The sequence below is a fragment of the Triticum urartu genome, chromosome 2A, assembly GCF_056163025.1.
Source record: "Triticum urartu cultivar PI428250 chromosome 2A, HENAU_Tu73, whole genome shotgun sequence".
Taxonomy (NCBI): domain Eukaryota; kingdom Viridiplantae; phylum Streptophyta; class Magnoliopsida; order Poales; family Poaceae; genus Triticum; species Triticum urartu.
This window is the reverse complement of record NC_141874.1, coordinates 767,032,656-767,055,940: the sequence shown is the minus strand read 5'-3', so window position 1 is coordinate 767,055,940 and position 23,285 is coordinate 767,032,656. Positions and strand designations below refer to the sequence as shown.

Here is a 23,285-nt window from a genome sequence, read left to right as displayed (position 1 = left end):
TTTTTTTGAAATTTATAAATGTTTATAAAAATGTTAGGAACATATTTTGAAACTTGTAAATTTTTTAATGTAAGAATCATTTTTCTAAATTACGCAAACATTTTTTAAATTGTAGAATTGTTTTCTAAAATTTCACGAACATATTTTTGTAACACACGACATTTGTTTTTGGAATGGTATGAAACTTATTGGAAAATTACGCCAATATTTTTTAAATGCCATGACCATATATTTTGTTTTTTGAAACGAAAGGCAATGACCATATATTTTGAAATGCATGAACTTTTACTTTTTTAAAATGCTCGATAAACGCTTTTAAAAATTGAAGTATATTATTTTTGGAACATGGATAGCAAGCTTTAGGAGGAGGAGGGGCTCTGTCCCTGAGGAGGAGGTTGACGTGGATGCGTTAGGAGAAGTGGAGGTGAGCGGGAGCGGGCAAAGATAAGGAGTGGCCATCGAAGCCGGGCGGTGGAAGGGGAATGGGGAGAGGGAGTGCCCATTGAGCTCTGCTGCTGATGATGATCGGCTTTGCAATTGCAACTCTTCAATGGAGTACTTTCATATATCATATATGTACAACGTCCCAACCAATTATTGTGCAAGCAACGGATGGAAGGACAATAAATAAAATGCATATAAACAAATGAAGTCGGGGACAAAAAGGCACTAGAGCTCATCTGCCTCTCAACCTGATTGCAGACTAATCTTAATTAATACACCTCACCTGCCTCTCGACTCAAAGTGCAGCAACTTTCTTTCTGTCAGCTCCATCCGCTCTGAAAGCTCAAAAAACAAAATTTACAGCAGTTTAAAACAATCACAAAAGACTAGTGTCTGCGCCCCTGCTGCAAACCAAATTGTTCACGCTTCCCAACCCCAAACATTGTCTTGAAAAATGTTCAGCAAGCACACTTAGAGCAACTCTAGCAGACCCCGCAAAAGACGCGAAACCGCAAAATTCCGGCGAGTATGCGGGCTCGGCCCAATTTTCCGGCCAGAACAGAGCCCGCATACTCACCCAGCCCGTAAAAAAATTTGCCGCGGCCCGCATACCACACGCCCCGACCACTATATCTACGGTTCCACAGCGCGTTTGCGGGTCGAAACCCTACCCCCCCCCCCCCCGGCCGCCGAGCCACGCAATTCCCCACCCCCGTTCTCCACATTTCTCGCCGCCAGCGACCACCTTCCGCCTCCAGCCGCCATGTGGGGCCTCATGTGGAGCTCCAGACGCGGCTCCGGCAGCAGATCCGGCGGCGGAAGCGACCCCGAGCGCGAGCGGCGCGTCCGGTCGGATAGCGCGAGGAAGTGCGGGGCGAGTAAGTGGACCAACCGCGACCTCTCGCCGCCGGCGAGCTTCCGCGTCCACGAGACAGAGGAGTACGACTGACTGCACGGGATCTTCCTACGCTGGGAGCTCCTCCTCTTCTGGCGCGGGCCTTCTCCCCGTGAAGAGGCAGTGGTTGGAGGAGCCGGAGGAGGCGGAGGACTTCGAGTTCGTCCCCGTCAAGGAGGATCCCGAGGAGCTCGGCCGCCGCAGAGTCGTCGGGCTGGAGGACTTCATCGCCAACGTCGACGCGGTTGCAGCCTCCATTGCCGAGCGTAGCGTGCGCGAGGAGGCAGAGCGCCGGTGCCACGCCGAGGAGCTAGAAGACCTCCAGTGGCGGCAGGCGATCGCGGCCAACCTCGCCGCCAAGGAGAAGAACGACGGGTGGCGGCACATCCGCGAGGAGCAGAGGGCGAAGTACATCGACCTCTGCAGCTCCGGCGAGGAGGAATGAGCCTCCACGACGTCGTCCATGGTTGCGAGCTCGCCGCCGTGAGATCCCCACCCTCTAGTACTAGTACTGATGTAGTATGTAGTATGAACTAGTGTTTGTAGTGTTTGATCATGTAAAATATATGTAGTACGTGATGAACTGCTCGCGTCCACGAGGTGCAATTTCTCCCGCGAAACTGTTTTTTCAAATTATGCAGTTTCATCTACGGTTTCTGTTCGGCTGCGCTAGTTTTCGACCCGCAAACGACATGTTCGTGAAACCGCAAACGCAGTTTGCGGGTCGAGATTTTGCGGGGTCTGCTAGAGTTGCTCTTAGTAGCTCTGCTGCCAACTGCAATTATCATCACATACACTCAGATCTGCCCCCCTGCAAACTGCAACAGCAAACGACCTAACTGATATACTCTTTACTTCTGAAACCTGAAACCATTTGCCTGCCTCTTCACTGTACAAACTAATTAAGATGCACCATAACGCACAAACCATTTGCCTCTCTGTCGTTTCATAAGTTATTACAGCAAGTCTACGGTTTGTGTAAACCATATAGTTATCAGAACAAATATGGGAAATGATTGATGGAATAAAACTGTAAAAAAAAAGGAGAAACAACCACGGGTCCACAGCGATTCAGATAGAGACGGCGAAACAATGGCATGATATCTTCTTCCATTTATCTCATCCACTTCCTCTAACATTGGACACCGGGATATCTGCACCTTTATATGTGATGGCAAGACCAGTCCTCTTTGCCAGTTGAGACTTGGGCAGTTACAAATCTCCAGATGCTTCAGATAAGGGAAACTCACAAACCTTTCAACTGGCAGGGACAGTAACTCGGGACAATATCCAACATCAATTTTCTCAATAGCAGGTAGGTATTCTTGTGTTAGGATGCCATCAAGGGTCGACAATTTCTCACACCATGTAACTTCTAGGACAGTAAGGGACGAGAGTGCTCTAATGTTGCCAGTGCCCGTAGAAATGGATGTAATAGATCTGCACCGAATTTCCAACCTCTTTAAAGCTGGAAGACTCCACGTTTGTAGTTGTATGGACGTGGCAAACTCGCATTGACAATGAAAGGAGACGAGGGAGCAGCAGTCAATATTGCAAAAGATACTAGAACGCCACAACCTGAGGTCCTTGAGGGACGGCGAAACCAATCTTTGGAGGCGCATGTTTGGACAATCAGCTAACCAAAATGCTTCAAGGAAATGAAAACCCCCGAAAATTTCAGTTGGTATTGATTCTAGCATCTTGCAATCTTTAATACATATTTTCTTGATGCCAGGTACATAACTTGGTTGCAGAAAATCTTCTAGGCTTGATATATTTTCACACATCTCAATGGTTATGTTTGTCAAGGACAAGAACGTACCAATTGCATGTGTCTCATTTAGGTTTATGGTCTGTGAGATCATGGGAAATGATATGCTCTTCATCCCAACAAAACCTTCAAAACGAAGTGATGTTAAACTTGGCAAGTTTTGTGGTTGAAACCAGCTTGGGAGCGAGACACCGACATAATTCTTGATGAAGAGACGCTCGAGGCTGATAGGAGGTTGCAGACCTTCAAGCACTTCTGTATCATTGTTGTGGATATAAAACTCAGCGGACCGTAAAGCAACTTGCATAATCAATGTCAACCTATCAAGAAATTTCTTATCCTTCAGTTTAGCTTCTGCTGCACGGTCCTTACTTAGGATGCCAAGATTATTTATCACCAAGTATTCACGAATTTGATTCAGATTCTTTATTGACCTAATTCCTTGTCCCTCTTGATTGGCTGCATCAATAGTTAATCCGTTTGATTCAAATTTCTGTAAACTGGTCAACTTATGAAAGTCAGCGGGTAAGCTTTGTATAGTGCATTTCTTGGCATATAAAATCTGCATATTATATAGCCAACAGAATGATGAAGGAATCCTCTTCAAAGTACAGGTTCTGGAGATTTCAAGGTACCGAAGATGCTTCCAATTACCAATACTATCTGGTAATTCATTTGTGAAGGCACAAGACATCACACACATACGTGTAAGTTTAGTACACCAGTGGTCCATTACAAAGCATGTTCTTTTCCCCAAATTAATCTTGCAAATTAGAGTGCGCAGCTTCGTGTACTTGCATAGTCTCAACAAGTTGGAATCATCAAATTCACTGCTAGGGAGTATGTATACATGGCGAACATTCTGGGGAACTTTATCAAAGCCACTCTTATTTCGTAGGATGAAGCAGTCGTGCTCTGAAACTTTTTGTGCCATGTCATGCAGCAAGTCATGGATTACATATTGACCATTAACCCTTTGAAAGAAGGACCGTGCCACAAGGTCTTCAAAATACTGACAGCAAATATCTTGAATGGGAACACCACCTTGAGGCTCTACAAAGCCTTCTGCTACCCAAATTTCAGCTAAGCATGCCTTCTCAAATTTGTAATCTTTGGGATACACGGCACAGAATGCGAAGCATTGTTTCAAATAGAATGGTAAATACATGTAGCTCAACCGAAGGGCAGGCAAAATCTCGGTTTCCTTTTGTTTCAACTCCCATAGTTCACTCTCAAGTATAGAACTCCAATGCGATGCTTGATGGTCCATGCTTAACATGCGTCCTAGAGTTTTGGCGGCCAAAGGAGAACCCTTCAATTTAGGGAGTATTCTTCTTCCAATACGCTCTAACTCAGGATCATTGCTAGATCCCTCAGATCCAAACGCGCATAACTTGAAGAAATTCCAAAAGACATCGTCCTTTAGACCTTCAACTATAACAGGCTCCATTGTGTGCACCGCCTTGGTAACATTTGGACATCTAGTGGTGACTAACATCGCACTTCCCTCTTGGACACTTGTAAAAGGTGCACAAAACATCTCCCAACACCGCCCATTATCCTTCAAAGCATCATCCCACACATCATCAAGGACTATCAATAACCTTTTATTTTTCACGTGGTTAGAAAGAGCACGCTGAAGAGAATCCAAATTATCAATCTTCGCCTCATTTCCAGTACATGATTCTATGACCTCTTTACTTAACCTCTTCTCATTGAAGTCATCTGAGACACAAATCCAAATTATTAGCTCGAAGTGAGACTTCACTCGTTGATGGTTGCAGATATGTTGGGCCAAAGTAGTCTTTCCAACACCACCAATTCCAGCCACCACCAAAACAGGAAGACTCGATATTAATGGTCCACCATTAACATGGTTGCTTGATGATGTGCTTGTTGATGCATTGATTGAACTAGTTGCTCTCTTGCGTTTTGGATGTGTAGGTACATTAAGAGATCCCAATACCTGTTTCACCTCCTTCTGGCGACCAAATATCTTTGTTTCCTTTGACAACAAAGATGTGGTCACTGGCCTAACTGATTCGGCAAAGCGATGTGTAACTTCACGAAGCCCCGTACCCGGTAATTCAACCTCAATTGGACATCATTCAACTTGTTGAAGTTGCCATGAATTACCTTATCAAGGAAGTCAATGAAAGGAGATTGGATTGCATTGCCCTCCACTTGCACCTTCATCTCGTGCCATCTGAACTCATCAATAAGATCCTCAGCCTCAGACACGGCATCCTTGAGACTCGGAAGGAGCTTGGCCACATGCTCTTCATAGCTTCTCCACTCTGCTCCATTAATGAGGTGATACATTGCAGGAAGAGTGTCACAGAGATGTTGTACATCACTCTGTAATTGCAATACATGATCCTGGAGACTTTGCTCTTGTGAGCCACTCCATCGGGAGCGCAGAGATGAAATGGCAGATTTGGCCGACAAAAACAAACTGACACAATCATTGATGGCACTGATGATCCCGGCGGCAGACAAGCTCATGGTTGCAGGAGCGCAGAGATGGAATCTGTCTTCGTCCTGTGAGCAAACAGTAGACAGAATAAGGATTGTGGAAGTAATTGTTGCAGTCATAATATACAACAAGCCGGCTATTGTAGTAATTATTTTGTCGAGATCCATTTCCACCCATGGCATTAGTCTCAGAGAAACATCATGAATGATCTCCGGCACTTGCGGTGCAAATAAAATCATTTAGTTTCAATATGTCTTTGCAATTTTTTGCAAACATTTTGTGCTTTGACAAGAAATCATGTACGTGGAATGCATGTTATACTCAATATATCTGGATGTCATGACCTGAAATATACACACCATGTTGTAAATACCGAATTATCTTCTTCTGACTCCTCACACCTTCATAAGACAGAGCGTTCTGCTTGCCCGCACATACTTCTCCCTTCCCAGCCCCGGCTTACTGAAATTACCCTCGGATTTTATTCATTGAAAACTGGTGTGTCGAGAGCTAAAATAGGTTGGTGGTTCAGAGCTAACATAGCTTGCTGAAATTTCCCTTGATTTTTCCTGTTTGAAAACTGGTTTTTTCAGAGCTAAGATATAAGTGGAACGCAGAACAAGAAATGAAGAAAGTAAAGGTTCAAGCTTACCTGGATCGGTGTGGCTTGCCGTCGACGAGCGACTCCTTCAAATGCTAGGCAGCAGCAGCAGTAGCACCAGGAGGAGAGAAATCTTGGATGGGTCAGAATGTGAGGATGAGCCTAACGAAAATCTCCTGGAAAGCATGTAGATACAAATTGTGGGCGGAACCACCAACCACTGCCGCTTTGTTGGCTTCTCCTTGGCGAGAACGCCCAGGTGAGGTGCTATATCATTGTCATCATCGTATAATACAATTTTGATGCTAGCTGCTCCTTGTTGCATATACTTTCTTAAATTGTACTCCCTCCGTTCCTAAATATAAGTCTTTTTAGACATTTCAAATGGAATACAACATACGGATGTATGCAGACATATTTTAGAGTGTAGATTCACTCATTTTGCTCCGTATATACTCACTTGTTGGAATCTCTAAAATGACTTATATTTGGGAACGGAGGGAGTAGTAGTATTTTTTCCCAATTTGGACATGGTCGTGCAAACGAATAACGGAACGAACCGATTACCAACATCCTTGATAACAAGCATATCGCATGCCTGAAAACAAAACAAAGTACTTCTACGAATAATCGGATACATGTTAAAAATTGTGGATTATGGAGTCCTAAAAAGTGGCCATCTCATCATGGCCGCGATCATACAAGTGAGCAATGAACCATTACATAAGCTGGGGCTCAAAATGCAGAAATGGGTAAAACAGCCAAGCTTGATTCCTTTCAATGATCAAGGGAATCAATTGTCAGGCCAGCACCATAGTTCGCTCATGAAATGGGAACATGCCCCTGAAGAAGATTTGCAGCTAGGGTTTTTCATAGCAAGGAGCCTCGAGCCGACAGTCCTAAAATGGCCATTTTCATCATCATCCTGGCGACAATACAACTTAACAGTGAATCCGTTGCAGCTCGAAATGCGGAGCAGGAAATTAGTTGCAAACCTCGTAAGTGCAGTAAGAGTAGTTTATGGAAAGAAAGCCAGCAACGATGGTGCTCTGCTGGTAGAAGAGGCAGAGGAGGCTACTCCAGTTAGTCCAGTAGCAACAGAAATGTGCAAAAATGTCAGGCTTGATTCCTTCCAGTGCTCAAGTGGATAAAATTCTTGCTTAGCAAATGTGAAATGAATGCTGCCGATTTTGAAAGTGTCTCGTCATCACTTCCGGATAACACACTGTACCTCAAAACTGACTGCCTGCTTATTGTCCAAACACTGACAGACTCTTGTGACCTGGGGATTCAACTTAATTTGACCCCTGCAAAACTGCAACGTTAAACTAGCTATTATTTCCTCACTTCTGAAACTTGGAAACAATTGCAAGGTAAAACAAACAAACAGAAAAGAGCAGTCTGAAGCCTGAACCCTGCAACCCAATCTTTTTTCCTCACTTCTGAACCCCAAAACCTCTTGGAAAAATGTGCAGTAAGCAGGCTTCAGGTTCTCAACCCATTCCAAGCTCCAGCAGCGCATGCATAAACCATAGTATTAGTGAGTTAAATAAGGTACAATTCCTTTCGAAATAATCAATGAACAATTCCAGAGTAAAGATGCACTGCAGATATGACATGTCTTACAGATGCACCGTTAGTGCAGTTAGAGTGGTGATCTGCTGGTAAAAAAAAGCAGAGGATGGGCAAAAACAACAGCTTGATTCTGTTCAGTAATCAAAGGCATCAAATAACAATGCAAACCAAATGCCACCGATTTGCCTGGTACTGTAATGTACCATCTCAAGACCTTACCCCTCAGATCTACCTTGATCATCAACCCTCAAACCCTCAAAACCTTGATCATCAACAGGGCTGATGCAGAGTTGGTTTATGACGCATGCTATAACTTGGTTGAAATTTGAAACAATCACAAGACAAAACAAACACCAAATTAATACTAGTCTGAACCCTGCAAACTATATTGTTTTCATACTCACTGTCTTAAGAAAAATGTCACCCAAGCATCAGCAGCAATATCATCCGCAGCACCTAGGCAGGGGATGGTGTCGATGCCAGGGAGCGTGCACTGCTCACTGGTCACCCGGTTGACAATGTGCAGCCAGGCCTCGTCGGGCATCGGCGGCGGTAACGAACCAGCTGCCAGAGGAGGTGGAGCCCAGGACGACGTGGTTGGGCCCCCGGGCACACACGGCGGCAGCGTGGCCTTGGGAGAGGGAGAAGAACGCGAAAGTCAATTCAACATGCTGACTACAGCTTTGCAGTCCGGACCTGCTGCAGATAAATTCTCAATATGGTCGAGGAACTAGACGTCCAGAACCTGCATACTGAGACAAAGATCTTTTTTTTTTTTGAAGCTTGGTTTGTTGCAGTTTAGTTCTGAACCCATCAAACTAAACAGTCAACCCGTAGGACACTGCAATATATCCCTTCATTTTGTTAGCTTGGTTGCAATTTGGAATAAATCATTAGAATTACTCTTCTCCTCTGTTTAGTTCTGAATTAAACATGTTAGTTAATCCAGAAACCTCACAAGGCAATGATTAAAACTAAGAATAAAATTAAGTCTGAACCCTGCAACACTGATTAGACTGTTCCCTCAGAAAACCTAAAGGGGCCACCTTCGTTTGGTGCCGTGATCAAAAGGGCGAAAAGAAGAAGCTGAAAATCAAACTGTTTCCTGTGTTCTAAAGCCTTTTACTGAAAATCAAACAGAACTGTTACTACTAGTACTTAACCCACCCAAGCTATGAAATCAGACACCAAATCTATCATGGGATGCAAAGCGTGAACCACGCCGGCGGCGGCTTGTTCCGGTGCGGCCCAAGGCCCTCGACCTTCTCCTCCCTGCCGTCCTTGAGGCTGAACACCCCGGCGCCACGCTGGTTGTCGGGGTAGCACAGCGACATATCGTCGGCAGTGTAGTAGACGCAGCCAGCCCTAAGTTCAGGGTGCTCCCTTGTCGACACGCACAGCGAACCGTTCACCCCGACAAACAGCGCGGCGTCGCCGATGTCGTCCACCTCATTCCATTGCTTGGCACCCGCGTCAAGGACCAGCACCTTGAATGTCAACCGATGCGTGACCTTATCAGACTGCTTGAGCACGACCATCAGGCGACCGCCCGGCGCCGTCACCAGGTACTTGTTGTGGTCGCACCATGGCTGCCCTGGCGCTACCACCACACTCGTGCACACACCGGTACCATTGGTGTCCTGCTCCCACGCCTCCACCTCGCCGGAGTAAGTGATCGAGTAGAACCTGCCCTCATGGTGGACGGCGTCCTCAATGCTGTCGCGCGAGGGCGGCCTCGGCCACCTGGCACACTTGGTCCCGGCCTTGGCGATGCCGTGGCACGAGGGCACTAGCCTCCACACGCGGCCCTCTGCCGTGGCGAAGGCCACGGCGCCGTACCGTAGATCGGTGATGAGCATGGCGATGGCGGCGTTGTCGGAGAGGACGACCTTGCGGTAGAAGTAGCGGCGCATCGAGCCGGCGGTCATCGCTGCGAATCCGTCAGGGTACGGCGGGGCCCCCCTGATGAACCGCTTCTCCTCGAACGAGAGGACGGAGCCCCCACGTTGGGCGTCGATGCAGGGAATGGTCTGGATGGCCGGGAGCGCGCGCTGCTCGCGGGTGACCGGGTTGACGAGGCGCAGCCGGGCAAAGGCATCGGCGGTGACGAGCCACCCGCGGGAGAATGAGGATCCCAGGACGAGGTGGTCAGGCCCTGGAGCGCGCACGACGGCAGAGCGGCGGTGCACCAGCGAGAAGACTGTGGCCGTCTCCGGGGTGTCGCCGGGCAAGACGAGGCACGGCACCTCCGGCATGCGAAAGGCGGCCGCAAAGGCGAGGCGGTCGAGGAGGCCGAGGCGGTCTCGGATGTTGGCTAGCATGTCCGGCGGGAGGACGGCGACGCCGGCGGCGGTGGCCTCTGCTCGATCTCGCCGCATTGGATTGGGGATGGATGGAGCAGTTGGGGACTACTCGAGAGAAGATGGGTGGTCTGCGTGGTCCGATTGGAGATCAACGGTTCACAAATTGACTAGCCTTCCTTACACCCTAATAAGTTGGAAAATGTCCTTTTTTCTACATCAAGTTGGAAAGAATTCCTTATATAACATAATTTTCTACATCAAGAGGAACTGAGCGCCTTCAGCGGCATGACTGACCTCATCAAGGAGGTGGCAACCGCATTAGGGAGAGCAAGTTGGTCGACGTCCATCCTGAGTTGTACACCGCCGGCATGGATCAAGGTGGCTTTAGTCCGGAGCCTCTGATGGTTGCTCCTAGCCACCTGCTAGATGATTCGACATAGGGTGTTGGGATCATTGCCTTGGGGGACGCCGATAGGGTGATCGGGCTTATGACCTGGCTAGGCAAGCACTACTACTAGTGCTGCTTCTGGTGGTGGTGACAGCGTGCATGATGATCGACGATGATGATGTACATTTTGTGGTAGCTAGGGCTTGAAAAACTGTTGTCAACATGTATATTTTAATGAGGTGGTATATACTAACCCATCACGCTGATGGCGAAGGACGGTGCACTACATCAGGGGTGTGCCCTCCATGCTGGGATGCCCGACAGTGGGCCAGCCTCAGGGCCCTGCATGACCTAGGCCCCTCAGCCCCCCCCCCTCGGCTTATGGCGAATGACAGTGGATCGGCCTATAGACACCGAGAGACTCTTGGATTTAAGTGAAGGATTTCCTGGGATGCTTGGATCAATTGATTGCATGCTCTTGGACATGGAAGAATTGTCGTGTGGGATGGAAAGTTCAGTACAAAGGGCGCTCCAAAGATCCAACAATCGTTCTTGAGGTTGTTGCATCGGAGGATCTATGGATTTGGAATTCATACTTTGAATTACCAGGCTCTCATAATGAATTGAATGTGTTGTCAAGATCACCATTGTTCGGAAGGCTTGTTGTCAATGGTCGTCGGTTCATGATGACTTACTACCTTGCAGATGACATATATCTTCCATGGGCCAAATTTGTGACGACAATTCCACATCCTCAAGGCAACAAGAGACCCCACTTTGCAATGTGTCAACAGTCGGCAAGGAATGATGTTGAGAAAGCTTTCGGTGTGCTTCAGAAGCGCTTTGGCATTATGCACAACACTGCTTAGTATTAGAACCCACGGGTCCTATGGCAAATAATGACATGTTGCATCATCTTGTGTAACATGATCACTAAAGATGAGAGAGGCATGCTAGAGAACTTTCGGTACATCTCCAATGGGGATCCTTTTGAGCGAGAACACTGTGCAAACATGATACATAGATTCTTCGCAGCACTTCAAAGCATCAAGGACCAAGAAGTTCATATCCAGCTCCAAGATGATCTTGTTATGCGTCAGTTGCTACTCCAATGGATCTAGTGGGGGTGCCGTGGCAACACCTACAAAATTGTAAAGTATATTTTCTATGCACTGAACACTTGATAGCTGGGAAACACTTCTCAACAGTAGTCTGGTGGGATGTTTTCGTCAGACCGGTCACGCGACGTCGATGCGTTTTTCATCTCACGGTTGAGATTCCTCCAAAATCAGTCTCCCAACCCGGCAAGAAGCCTATTTTCTCGCGCCCATAATTCCTCGTCAGTTTCTCTTCCCCGAAATAATCTCACCTTCCCGACCCAGCCTAAACCCCTTCCCATCTCTCGCATGCCCCTGAGCAGATGAACGGCAAGCTCGTGATGTCCTCGCTGCCCTGGTCCCTCTGCCAAGAAGAAGGCCTTGAACGATGTGGTCGTGAGGTCCACCGTTCCATGAAGGCGCATGAGCAAGCTCGCAACCCCCCTCGGAGTCCCAGTCCTCCTATCAGGTTGTGGTCTCGCGACCTGTAGTCCACCATGCCGCAGCACCGTCTCAGGTGGAGAATGAATCAATCACGCATGGACCATTGCAGGTATCCCCCCTGCCCCCCCCCCCCCAACCCTCTCTCTCTCTCTCTAAAAGCACCATCTTCATCTACATAGGTACCGAGTCCTCTCACGATCTCATCTGGATACAGTGCTAGTTGATTCCTATTTTTATGTGGCAAGTATTGTTTTGACATCTCTGTGTTATTGTGTGCATACCTTTTTCTTTGGTCGATTTTGTTATGTCATTTGTGCAGTTTATCACCAAATCAGACATGAATATCTATGAATTTTGTATCAACCTGACACACATATGATGCTTCCAAATATCCATGCTTCTTATGCATCATTCACGTGCTTCTTCACTGAATAGAGTTTGCGTCGTTCTAGCCATGCTTCTATTTTGCTATACTATTTGTGTTATCTTAGATAGCATGAAATTGACACTTCTTCCAAATACCACCAGTGCATGTTGGGCTGCCATTACAGGTTGAAGAATCCACTGCCATAGCGAGACGACGATGATAAGGTGGCTGGTGTGAGTAGCAGCGGTGATGGCAAGGACGTCGACGGGGAGCAGGGACATAGAATGCGATTGGCCTCTTGTTCAGCGTCGTTGCATCTATGGTGCTCCTAAACGATGGAACATTGTTCGGATCGGCATCGTCTCTCATGCTTCCTGCCCTCGACGCCTCCGGTTCCTCGACGTCGCTGGCTCTACATAGTGGGAATGGCATGCTTCATTGTCACAGATGCAATGCTTCAGATTCTTTGTATTAAGTTTCATACTACCTATGTATATGCTTCCTTCAGTTTAATATCAAATATGTGCTTCGATGTCATATGTGGCATGTTTTCCAAGCATCTACATGTTTGCTTTATTATTTACACAGGTAATGCTTCTAAGCTATTTTGTTCATGCTTCAGCAATTGTCAAACAATGTTCTTGGTGGCTCACTACGACATAAAATGCATCCGTATACATTTGACATGATATGTTTCCTGGAAAATACATTGTGTGCTTTGTTTCTTACGATGGTATGTGGAACCGGTAGTACATTTCTCATGCTTCGAGCTAATAAAATTGCGCTTCGAAACACAACCATATGTGCTTCACAGTCATAGCATAAAACAAATAATGGTAATGCTTCGAAAAAAAATGTGACCATGAAGTATGAAGTATGTGTTGTATAGTTGGAAGCATATAATTAGCATATGATGGAAACAAACATGGAATACAAGGAAGCATCATGCACGTATGGAAACACCTGTGATTATATGGACGAATATCGAAAGCATATATGGAAACAGCGTATTATAGCAAGTTTACGAATATTATGGAAGCATATTTTCTAGCGCATTGAAACAAAATTTTGCATCAATTTGCTATTATTATCTGTCTTCCCTTTGCTAGATTTTTGGGTGTGATTAACTTGAGGAACAAAATTATACGGAAACAAAGGTGGACCCATGTCTAATTAATTCTCACTAACCGTGATTTCGGGGAGGAATTAATTATATGAAGCAGATTACAAGGAAACTACCAAGAAAAAGACCCACGCTCATACTAATCTAACGGTTGAAGCAATCTCATCCTACGGTGTTGGGCTGGTCTGATGCGAGGCTAGGGATCAGTAGTCTGATCCCTAGCGGTGCCCATCAAAATTATGCCATTTAAGACTATTTATTGATATTACAATGATGTTTAGTGTAAACTCTGAACCGGGGCACCCCTAGAGCTGAGATTCTAGGTCCGCCATCGTACTCCATATCACTTGATTGGTGTGCTTCTTTTATGCTCTTTACTCTGTTTGGATCCTTTCGTGTGTTTAAATTTAAAAAATGATTTATAAACTTCAAATTTGTAATATTCATGAATTGTGTGAGACTTTTATTATCAAGTTTGGATTTAATATGTGTGCAAATATGTAGCTGGAATGTAGTATGTAGACAAAAAACGAAGAATTGACGAAGAATTTTTTCCCAGGGAGTCAAGTGTTAAGAGTTCAACTAGAAACCGTTTTTATTTAATAACTTCGTAAATATATGGAGTTAAGATATAAGTGGTTACCTAAGAGGCTAAATTATAAGGGATTGATTAGAGATGCTCTAATCAAAGAAAGCCATCTTTGTCGGAGCTTAATTATTATGATTTCTATCGCTCTCGAGTAAGAACGTCTGTTTTTTTTTCCACCAGCAGAGCGCCACTCTTACTGCAAAGTGAAAAGCATAAATAGACAATGCAGTTTATTTTTTCCACCAGCAGAGCACCACTCTTATTGCAAAGTGAAAAGCATAAATAGACGATGCAGTTTAATTAACAAGGTGAAATGGACCGATTTGGTTGGTAATGTACGTCTGGAGTTTTCTTCTTGTCAATCAATGACGAGCCAGAGCAGAGCAAAAGAATGAATGAAATGTTGCTTTCTTTCCTCCATAGAAGCAATGCAATGCATTGTTCTCAAATTTTTCTCGGTGTATATATTTATATACCCGGACGGGATTGTTGGATCCGATCATGATCATAGGAGAAGCGAGGCGAGGGCGTTGAAGTGAGGCAAGTAGCCTCAAGTCTGAAGCCAGCTCTGTTGCAGTTTGATGTCGATAGATAATTATTCCCTCCTTCTCAAAATATAAGAGCGCTTTTGATACTACTGAACAGCATGTGCAGCTTTTCAAGCAGAAGCCAGCTGTGTTGCAGTTTTATGTCGATAGATAATTACAGGGCAATAAGGAAGTTGCAAACCAACCACTTGTGTTCATTTAATTCTCAAACCTCTTCCCCGAAACCCAAGTATTATATAAATACATAAATATCTTGAGAGAAAAAATGCAGCAACGGTGGCGCTCTGCTGGTGAAAAACAAATAAATAGTGTTTCTTTGGAGCAGGTGAGGAATTCAGTCTGCTGCATCAACGAGTTACAACAACACTATGGCTCGAATGCCGGTTCATTGCTCAACAACCTACCAGTGCTCATGAAAGAATGCGTTGTAATTATTAAACTCAAATGCCAACATATCCCAGAGTTTGTTTATGATGCTAAAGCTCATAGGACAGAAGCTTTCAACTCCATGCAGAAGATTCAAGTGATCATCTAGAGGCGTAAAAAATTTGAGCCTCTGTTAAGTGTTCTTTCTCTTTAGTTACTGAAACCTCGGTATATATGTATATATCTTGAGAAAATCTACATGTTCATTATTCAAACTAACCTTGATCATCGACAGGCGGGCAGACCACTTATTCCAGAGTTGGTTTATCATGCATGCCACAACTTGGTTGCAGATTGAAACAATCGCAAGGCAAAATGCTAGCCTAAAAACCCTGCCAACCAAACAGGCTCTCAAACCAGCAGCACATGCATATACCGACTGTATTAATTACTTAGTGAGCTAAGTAATAAATCGCTTTTGAAAAACAATCTAGCTGGAAAACAAGTGCAGCTTGTTGTTAGTTTGGTTGCAGCTTGAAATAAATCATTATAATTACTCCTCTCGGTTTAGTTCTGAATTAAACCTGTTAATCCAGAAACCTCACAAGGCAATGAGTACTTACTAATATTGGTTGCAACAAAATAGTCATAGCACAAAATTAAGTCTGAGCGCTGCAACACGGATTAAACTATTTCCTCAGAAAACCTAAAGGGGCCACCTTTTTGTTGGTGCCGTGATTTGAAATGCAAAAAGAAGAAGCTGAAAATAAATCTGTTTCCACTGAAAACCAAAACCTATTACTGCAACTATATTAGCCTGTTACTGCAACTATATTGTTGTAATGCACATTAGTAGTAATATAAATTACTTACCACGCACACAAGCTATGAATGAAATCAGTCACCATATCTATATTTATCATGGGATGGAAGGCATGAACCATGCCGGCGGTGGCCAGCTCCGGTACTGCCCAAGGCTCCGGTACTGCCCTATGCCATCCTTGAGGCTGAACACCCAGACGCCATTGTAGTTGTAGTTGCCGTTGCACGCCCCCGGATCATCCTGGTTGTAGTAGTAGACGTAGCCAGCCTTGAGCTCCGGGTGCTCCCTCGTCGGCACACACAGCGAACCGTTCACCTCAACGAACAACGCGGTGTTGCCGATGTCGTACGTCTCCTTCCACCCCTCCCTGCCGGCGTCGAGGACCTGCACCTTGAAGGAGCGAGTTCGCCGATCCTTGAACTCCCTGAGCACGACCATCAGCTGCCCGCCTGGCGCCGCCACAAGGTACTTGCGGTGGTCCGGGTCGGCCGGCAGGGGCAGCCTCGGCGCGATCACCGTGCTTGTGAACACGTCGCGGGTGTAGGCGTCGCACACCTCCCATGCCTCCAATTGGCCGGAGTATGTGATCGAGTAGAACCTGCCGTCATGGTGGACCGCGTCCTCGACGCCATTGCACGAGTGCAGCCTCCACGAGCTGGAGCCGCCCTCGGATGTGGTGACGGGCTCGATGCCATCACGCGGGGGTGGGGGCGGCATCCTCCACGCGTCGTCTCCTGCCATAGCGAAGGCCACGACGCCGTAGTGCGTCCTCGTGATGAGCATGGCGACGTCGGTGGAGTCGGAGAGAACGACCTTGCGGTAGAGGGAGTGCCGCATCTCCTCGGCTCTCACCGTCATGGTGCGGTACGGGTACGGCGGCGGCCCCCTTAGAAACGTCGTCACGTGGCGCGTGAATTCCTGCCGCCTGCGGTGGGCGTAGAGGCCGGGTATGGTGTTGATGGCCGGGAGCGCGCGCTGATCGCCAGTGAACGGGTAGACGAGCCACAGCCGGGCCCGGTCGTCGGCGGTGACGAGCCACCCGCAGCAGGAGGAGCCGAGAATGGCATGTTGGGGCCCCGGGGCGCGCAAGGCTGTGGCGTGGCGTTCGGCGAGGGAGAAGAGAGTGGCGGTCTCCGGGGCGTCGCCGGACTGGACGAGACACGGCGCCTCCGGCCTGAACGCGTCGCGCGAGCCACGGAAGACGGCGGCGAAGGCAAGGCGGTCGAGGAGGCTCAGGCGGCCGTGGATGTTGGCTAGTATCTCCACGGGGAGGCTGGCGACGGTGGCGGCGGCGGCCTTCTTTCGCTCCATTGCTGATGGATCGGATCGATTGGGTTTATGTAACCGTAAACCCCTTGACGACACCTCATTATACCCCTAAAAAATCTGATTATACTCTGGATCCGGCCGGGATTCGGTTCGAAAACACTAAGCCCAGGCCCGCCTGACATGATCGGATAGGCAACCCACGGGAGCAACTAGTTAACGAGCGCTCCTTCGGGAGCCTCGCAACAATCAGCGCCATTTGGCACGCTCTCAGCCATTCGCCACCTGTCGCGCTCTGGACGTTCCCTTCGAATTTTTTTTTATTTTTCCGCACGCGTTTTCGGCTTTTTAAACGGTTTTTTTCGGGTTTTTTCGATGTTTTGGTTTTTTCCCGGTCTTTTTTAGCTTTTCGATCAAAAAAAATTCAAAAAAAAATTTCGCGAAAAAAGGCGTTTTCTTTTTTTTTCCATTTCGCGAGAAGCACGATTGTGCTTTAGCGAGAGTCACGGCGGTGCCTTTCAAAAACGAAAAAAACACGTTTTTTGTTTGTTTTTTTTTCGCGAAAGTCACGGTTTTGCTTCCGCGAGAGGCACGGTTATGCTTTCGCGAGAGTTACGGCCGTGCCTCTCGGAAAGGGAAAAACAAAACGCGTTTTCTGTTTTTTTTTCTTTCGTGAGAGTCACGGTTTTGCTTCCGCGAGAGGCACGGTTGTGCTTACGCAAAAGTCACGGCCGTGCCTCTCGGAAAGGAAAAAAATACGCGTTTTCTGTTTTTTTTTCTTTCGCTAGAGTCACAGTTTTGCTTTCGCGAGAGGCACGGTTGTGCTTTCGCGAGAGTCACGGCCGTGCCTCTCGGAAACGAAAAAAAAACGCGTTTTCTATCTTTTTTTTCCTTTCATGAGAGTCACGGCTTTGCTTTCACGAGAGGCACGGTTGTGATTTCGCGAGAGGCACGGGCGTGCCTCTTTCGGAAAGGGAAAAAACCGTGCTCCCGGTTCGGTTTTTTCGCCCGTTTTTTTCGTCAGGTTTTTTTCGTGAAAAAAAAGTTTGTCAAAACGTGTCAACATGGGATCTGATTTTGAAGATCTCGACACGAGGAATCCAATGGTAAAAACGGTTCGAGATTTGGACGCACGGTTTAAGAGATAAAACGTTTTGAATAAATGGATCTACAAAAAAGGAAAAACTCCCAGATTGCGACAAGTGACACGCTGCATGTGCGCCACTTGTCGCGACATGGGAAAGTGGAGTGTTCTTTACACTCCACTTTGAGAGCATTGCCTCAGCAGTGCCACGCTATCTACGGCGACTCAATGAGGTTTGACACGCCACGCTATCTATAGCGAACCACACTTTAGGCGCAGAAAAGTGCGGCGTGCTATTTGATTTATAAATTTGGCAGTGTGCTTTATGAAATGTGCTAGTTTTAGTCGACGTACACATCATTATAAATTTGACATTGTGCTTTATGAAATGTGCCGTCAGGAGGCACGCCGCACTTTGAGAACTTTGACCAATGAGCTTTTTCATTTTTAAAAAGATTAGATGAACTTTGAGAAAATCGACCAAGTTCCTCGGGCATTCAGCACACCACGCTAACCCGTATCTATGAACTTGGTCGACGTTCTCAAAGTTTGTGTTCTAAAAAATATATATGCACTACATTACCAAACATACTTCTAAGAAGTCTGAACCTTTTAAATCATATTGTTTTAGTTAATTATATGAACCCCAATTGCCTTTTAAAATGATTTGTAGTAAGTGTAGGTTCTGGACCAGTTTTGTTGTAGTTGCACACAATCAAAGAAGAGTACCCAGCTTTTTTGGAGCTTAATATATAGACGATTATTACAAATATGCCGATGTTCCTACTATCTTTTTTCGAGGTACCGAAAGGGGTGCGGAAGAGACTTGATTTCTTTCGATCTCGATTCTTCTAGCAGTCAAATGAGGCCAAGAAGGAGTATCGTCTCGCATGATGGGATATTTTATGCCGAACCAAAGACCAAGGTGGTCTCGGTATTGAAAACCTGGAAATTAAGAATAAATGTCTTATGAGTAAATGGCTCTACAGGTTAGAGACAGAGCCGGAAGGTATGTGGGTATAGATATTACGCAATAAGTATCTACAATGGAAAACGCTAGCCCAGGTCCACCGTGAGGCCAACTGACTCGTCATTCTGGAAGGGACTCATGCGAACGAAAGATTGCAAAAGGAGTGAAAATAAACAAACAAAGGATGCCACTCGAGTAGCAATCGAAACCGGTAAATGTCTCCAGTTTGATTCCCTTGGATAACCAAGGAGGGTCAAATGCTTGCTTAAAAGGTGAGCGGATGGGCCAGTTTGGTTGGTAAAGTACATCTGAACTGAAGAATGACCAGACAGAGCAAAAGAATGAATGAAAGATTGCGTCTTTCTCTCCTTCCTACGGCCCTATCTCTCACATCTTTCTCAATGCAAATGCACATACCCGGATCGGATTCGATCATGATCATAGGTGAAGCGAGGAAAGGGCGTTGAATATGTTCCACTTCCTTGGTCTCTTGGTGACCTTTTTCTGCAGCTCATCGACGAGCCGTCCATCCAGGAGATTCGCCTGTAAACTTGTCAACTTTTGGGTAAATAACCAATTCCATCTTTTACTATTGACAATTATTACTATGAGCTCCGAGTCTCTTATTCTGATAATTATGCTAGATTGAAAAAGGAAAAAGAAAATAAATATGCATACATAAGACAGCTACAAACATGTCTTAGAGATGCAGAATGACTGATTCTTGTGCTATGAAAAACCCATGCCATACCCAAAAAAAGGGGGAAATGCTTAAGAGAGAGGCTGGGTGCCTGTTCATTGTTCCTAATCGTTCAAACTAATCCCAATTGACTCTGCTCAAGGCAAAACCAACACAGAAGAGCAGTCTGGAGTCTGGACCCTGCTTGCTTCTTTGCTCCCAGGCCTCCCAGGGAAAATCAAACAGCACATATGAGTGAGGTTAATCTACCTTAAACTGCTACTACCTCTGCTGCTGCTACACAGTGCACTTCCTTCTGAATGACCTGTCCTGAAGGACATGTGCAGCTTTTCATAGCAAGCAGCCTCAAGTCTGAAGCCAGCTCTGTTGCAGTTTGAGATAGATAGATAGATAGATAATTATTCAAGGCAACAAGAAAGTTGCAACCCAACCGCTTGTGTTCATTTAATTCTCAAACCTCTTCCCCAAAGCCCAACTATTATAAATACATCAATATCTTGAGAGAAATGCAGCAACAGTGGCACTTGATCTGATGGTGAAATACAAACAGGTGATGCTACTCCACTGTTTATTTGAAGCAGGTGAGGAATTCAGTATGCTGCATCAATGAGTTCCAACAACACCCTACGCCTCAAATGCCCATTCATTGTTAAAGGTATTCCTGGCCATGGACAGGCAACAGATGCAGTGCTCATGCATGAACGCATTGTAATTAAACATAATATATCCCAGAGTTTATGATATTATGCTAAAGCTCAAAGGCCAGCAGCTCTCTACTCTAGCAACTTGGTTGCAACAGACTACATCAAAGGCGTCGAAATCTGAGCCTCTGCAAGCTCCAGTGCTACATCAAACTTTAGGCTAGCCAATTGTTCATTCTCTTTAGTTGTCACTGAAATCTCAGTATGTATATATGTTGATGAAAATGCAGCAAGAGTTGTGCTCTGCTGGTTGGCAATGTACCCTCTCAACACCCTACCCCTCAAATACAGTAATTAAGAGTCATTGTTCAAACTAAAATTGATCATCGACAGGCCGGCAGATGCAGTGCTCTGATCAATGATCATGCATGGTAGGTAAATATATATATTCCAGACTCCAGAGTCAATAATGTTTGCAGTTTGAAACATGACTTGGTTTATGATGCATGCTATAACTTGGTTGCAGTTTGAAACAATTAAAAGTCTGAGCCGTGCAGCATGTTAGCTTGGAAAACAAGTGCAGCATGTTAGCTTGCTTGCAGTTTGGAACAAATTGTTATTATTAATGTTCAGTCTAGTTCTGAATTGAACCTACCAAGTCAATAATTACTTGGTAATCTTGGTTGCAATCACCATCGAAAATTAAGTCTGAAAGATGAAAACAAGATGCTGCAAACCAAGCTGTTTCCTTAATTCAGAATCCTGGTACTGCACCTGTAATTTAGGAATGCAACATAATAAAACACCCCCAAAAGCTATGAAATCATTCACCGTATCTATCACTATGGGATGGAAGGAATGAACCATGCCGGGGGCGGCCGGCTCCGGCGCCATCCGAGGCCCTCGACCATCTCTGTTCTGCGGTCCTTGAGGCTCAACACCCTCACGCCATTGTCCTCGTCCTCGTCGTCGCGTGCATCCTTGCACGGCCCTAGATCATCCTCGGTGTAGTAGTAGACGCAGCCGGTTCTGAGCTCCGGGTGGTTCCTCGTCGACACGCACAGCGAACCGTTCACCGCAACGAACAGCACGGTGTCGCCGATGTCGTCCGTCTCCTTCCACCCCTCCCTGCCGGTGTCCAGGACCTGCACCTTGAAGGACGGCGGCGTCCGTCCGCCCGTGGTCTCCTTGAGCACGACCATCAGCCGTCCGGCCGGCGACACCACGAGGTACTTGCGATGATGGTCCGTATTGGCCGGCAGCATCAGGCTCGGCGCAACCACCGCGCTCGTGAACACGCCGGCGTTGTCGTGCTCCTCCCACGCCTCCACTTGGCCGGAGTAGGTGATCGAGTAGAACCTGCCGTCGTGGTGGACGGCGTCCTCAACGCCGTTGCGCGAGTGCCACAGCCTCCACGAGCCGCCCTCCGGCGTGGCAACCGGCTCGACCCCGTCGCGCGGGGGCGCCAGCCTCCACGCGCCGCCCCCCGCCGTGGCGAAGGCCGCAACGCCGTACTCCGGGCCCGTGATGAGCATGGCGACGTCCGCGGAGTCGGAGAGGACGACCTTGCGGTAGAGCGAGTGGCGCACCCTCTCGGCGGTATACGTCATGGTGCCGTGGGGGTACGGCGGCGGCCCCCTGAGGAACCACATGACGTTGACGGTGAAGTGGTGGCGCCCTCCGTGCGCGAAGATGTGGGGGATGGTGTCGATGGCCGGGAGCGCGCGGCGCTCGGCGGTGACCGGGTTGAGGAGGCGCAGCCGGGCCCGGTCGTCGGCGGTGACGAGACACCCGCGGGAGGAGGAGGAGCCGAGGACGGCGTGGTAGGGCCCCCGGGCGCGCACGGTTGCGGCGCGGCGTTCGGCGAGGGAGAAGAGAGCGGCGGTCTCCGGGGCGTCGCCGGGCAGGAGGAGACAGGGCGCCTCCGGCTTGAATGCGTCCCGCGAGGTGCGGAAGACGGCAGCGAAGGTGAGGCGGTCGAGGAGGCTGAGGCGGGCGTGGATATTGGCCAGCATATCCACGGGGAGGCTGGCGACGGGGGTTGCAGCGGCGGCGGCGGCGACGGCGACGGCGGCGGCCTTCTTTCGGTGTCGCTTTCGTCCCATTGCCTATGAAATCGGAACCGATTTGGAGATAAAAAAAGAAGTTTTTATGAAGCCCTGGAGTAGTAAACGAAGTCGGATTAGGGCCGGGCTTAACGAAGCCTGCTATGAAAATCTCAGCCCGCCCCTGCTCGGCCTAAACACTCAAAAAAAAAAGAGTGCCATTCCTATCTAACTTAATCAATCACCTAAAAAAATCTAATTTAATCATTGTCTCAAAACGATAGTATACCTAATTTCTGAGAAATATCAATTTTCCCCACCCATTTAGACTTTTCATGGGCCGGAACGGAAGGCACGGCCTCTCAAAACTAATATAGTATGTGTGGCCAGTACACCTTCAAATTGTTTCTCTTACTTCTGATACCTCATATACTACCGGAGGACCGTTTTGGCTCTTGGGCCCTAATGAACAGTAAATTAAAAATAAATAGTAAATAAAATTTAAAAATTCTGAATTTTTTCGTAGATGTTCTTGTTAGTGTAACAAGAGTACTTGCCAAGTTTCATGTGAAACGGGATGATGGTGCTTCATCGGTTGAAAAAAACAAAAGTAAGTGTAACATTTGGAGGTAACATTTGTCGTTTGATTTTTTTTTCACGGATCAAAATAGTCAAGCTTTCCTCTTAAAAATTTGCAGGTGGCGTTTTGGTATGACAACGATCACATATATATTTTTTTCAAAATTTTTAACATTTGAAAAAACATTTT

The 23,285-nt window shown here is 46.8% G+C and overlaps 3 protein-coding genes and 1 pseudogene across 3 annotated transcripts; all 4 read right to left on the bottom strand.

Annotated features, from left to right (window-relative positions):
* Positions 1-2,095: 2,095 nt before the first annotated feature.
* On the bottom strand, positions 2,096-5,615 carry LOC125526943 (putative disease resistance protein RGA1; annotated as a pseudogene).
* A 1,237-nt stretch (positions 5,616-6,852) lies between these two features.
* On the bottom strand, positions 6,853-10,159 carry LOC147988104 (F-box protein At2g17036-like). The gene has a single exon (XM_087545625.1). The coding sequence runs from the start codon at positions 10,138-10,140 to the stop codon at positions 8,959-8,961; it is 1,182 nt and encodes a 393-aa protein (XP_087401751.1). The 5' UTR covers positions 10,141-10,159; the 3' UTR covers positions 6,853-8,958.
* A 5,726-nt stretch (positions 10,160-15,885) lies between these two features.
* LOC147988103 (uncharacterized) lies at positions 15,886-17,121 on the bottom strand. The gene has a single exon (XM_087542605.1). It carries the CDS (start codon positions 17,119-17,121, stop codon positions 15,907-15,909), a length of 1,215 nt encoding a protein of 404 aa, XP_087398731.1. The 3' UTR covers positions 15,886-15,906.
* A 4,014-nt stretch (positions 17,122-21,135) lies between these two features.
* On the bottom strand, positions 21,136-22,576 carry LOC125540488 (uncharacterized). The gene has a single exon (XM_048704102.2). It carries the CDS (start codon positions 22,574-22,576, stop codon positions 21,314-21,316), a length of 1,263 nt encoding a protein of 420 aa, XP_048560059.2. The 3' UTR covers positions 21,136-21,313.
* Positions 22,577-23,285: the final 709 nt, after the last annotated feature.

Bases quoted from the DNA above. Each gene is read 5' to 3' on its own strand.
- LOC147988103 (XM_087542605.1), bottom strand. From the start codon at position 17,121: ATGGAGCGAAAGAAGGCCGCCGCCGCCACCGTCGCCAGCCTCCCCGTG.
- LOC147988104 (XM_087545625.1), bottom strand. From the start codon at position 10,140: ATGCGGCGAGATCGAGCAGAGGCCACCGCCGCCGGCGTCGCCGTCCTC.
- LOC125540488 (XM_048704102.2), bottom strand. From the start codon at position 22,576: ATGGGACGAAAGCGACACCGAAAGAAGGCCGCCGCCGTCGCCGTCGCC.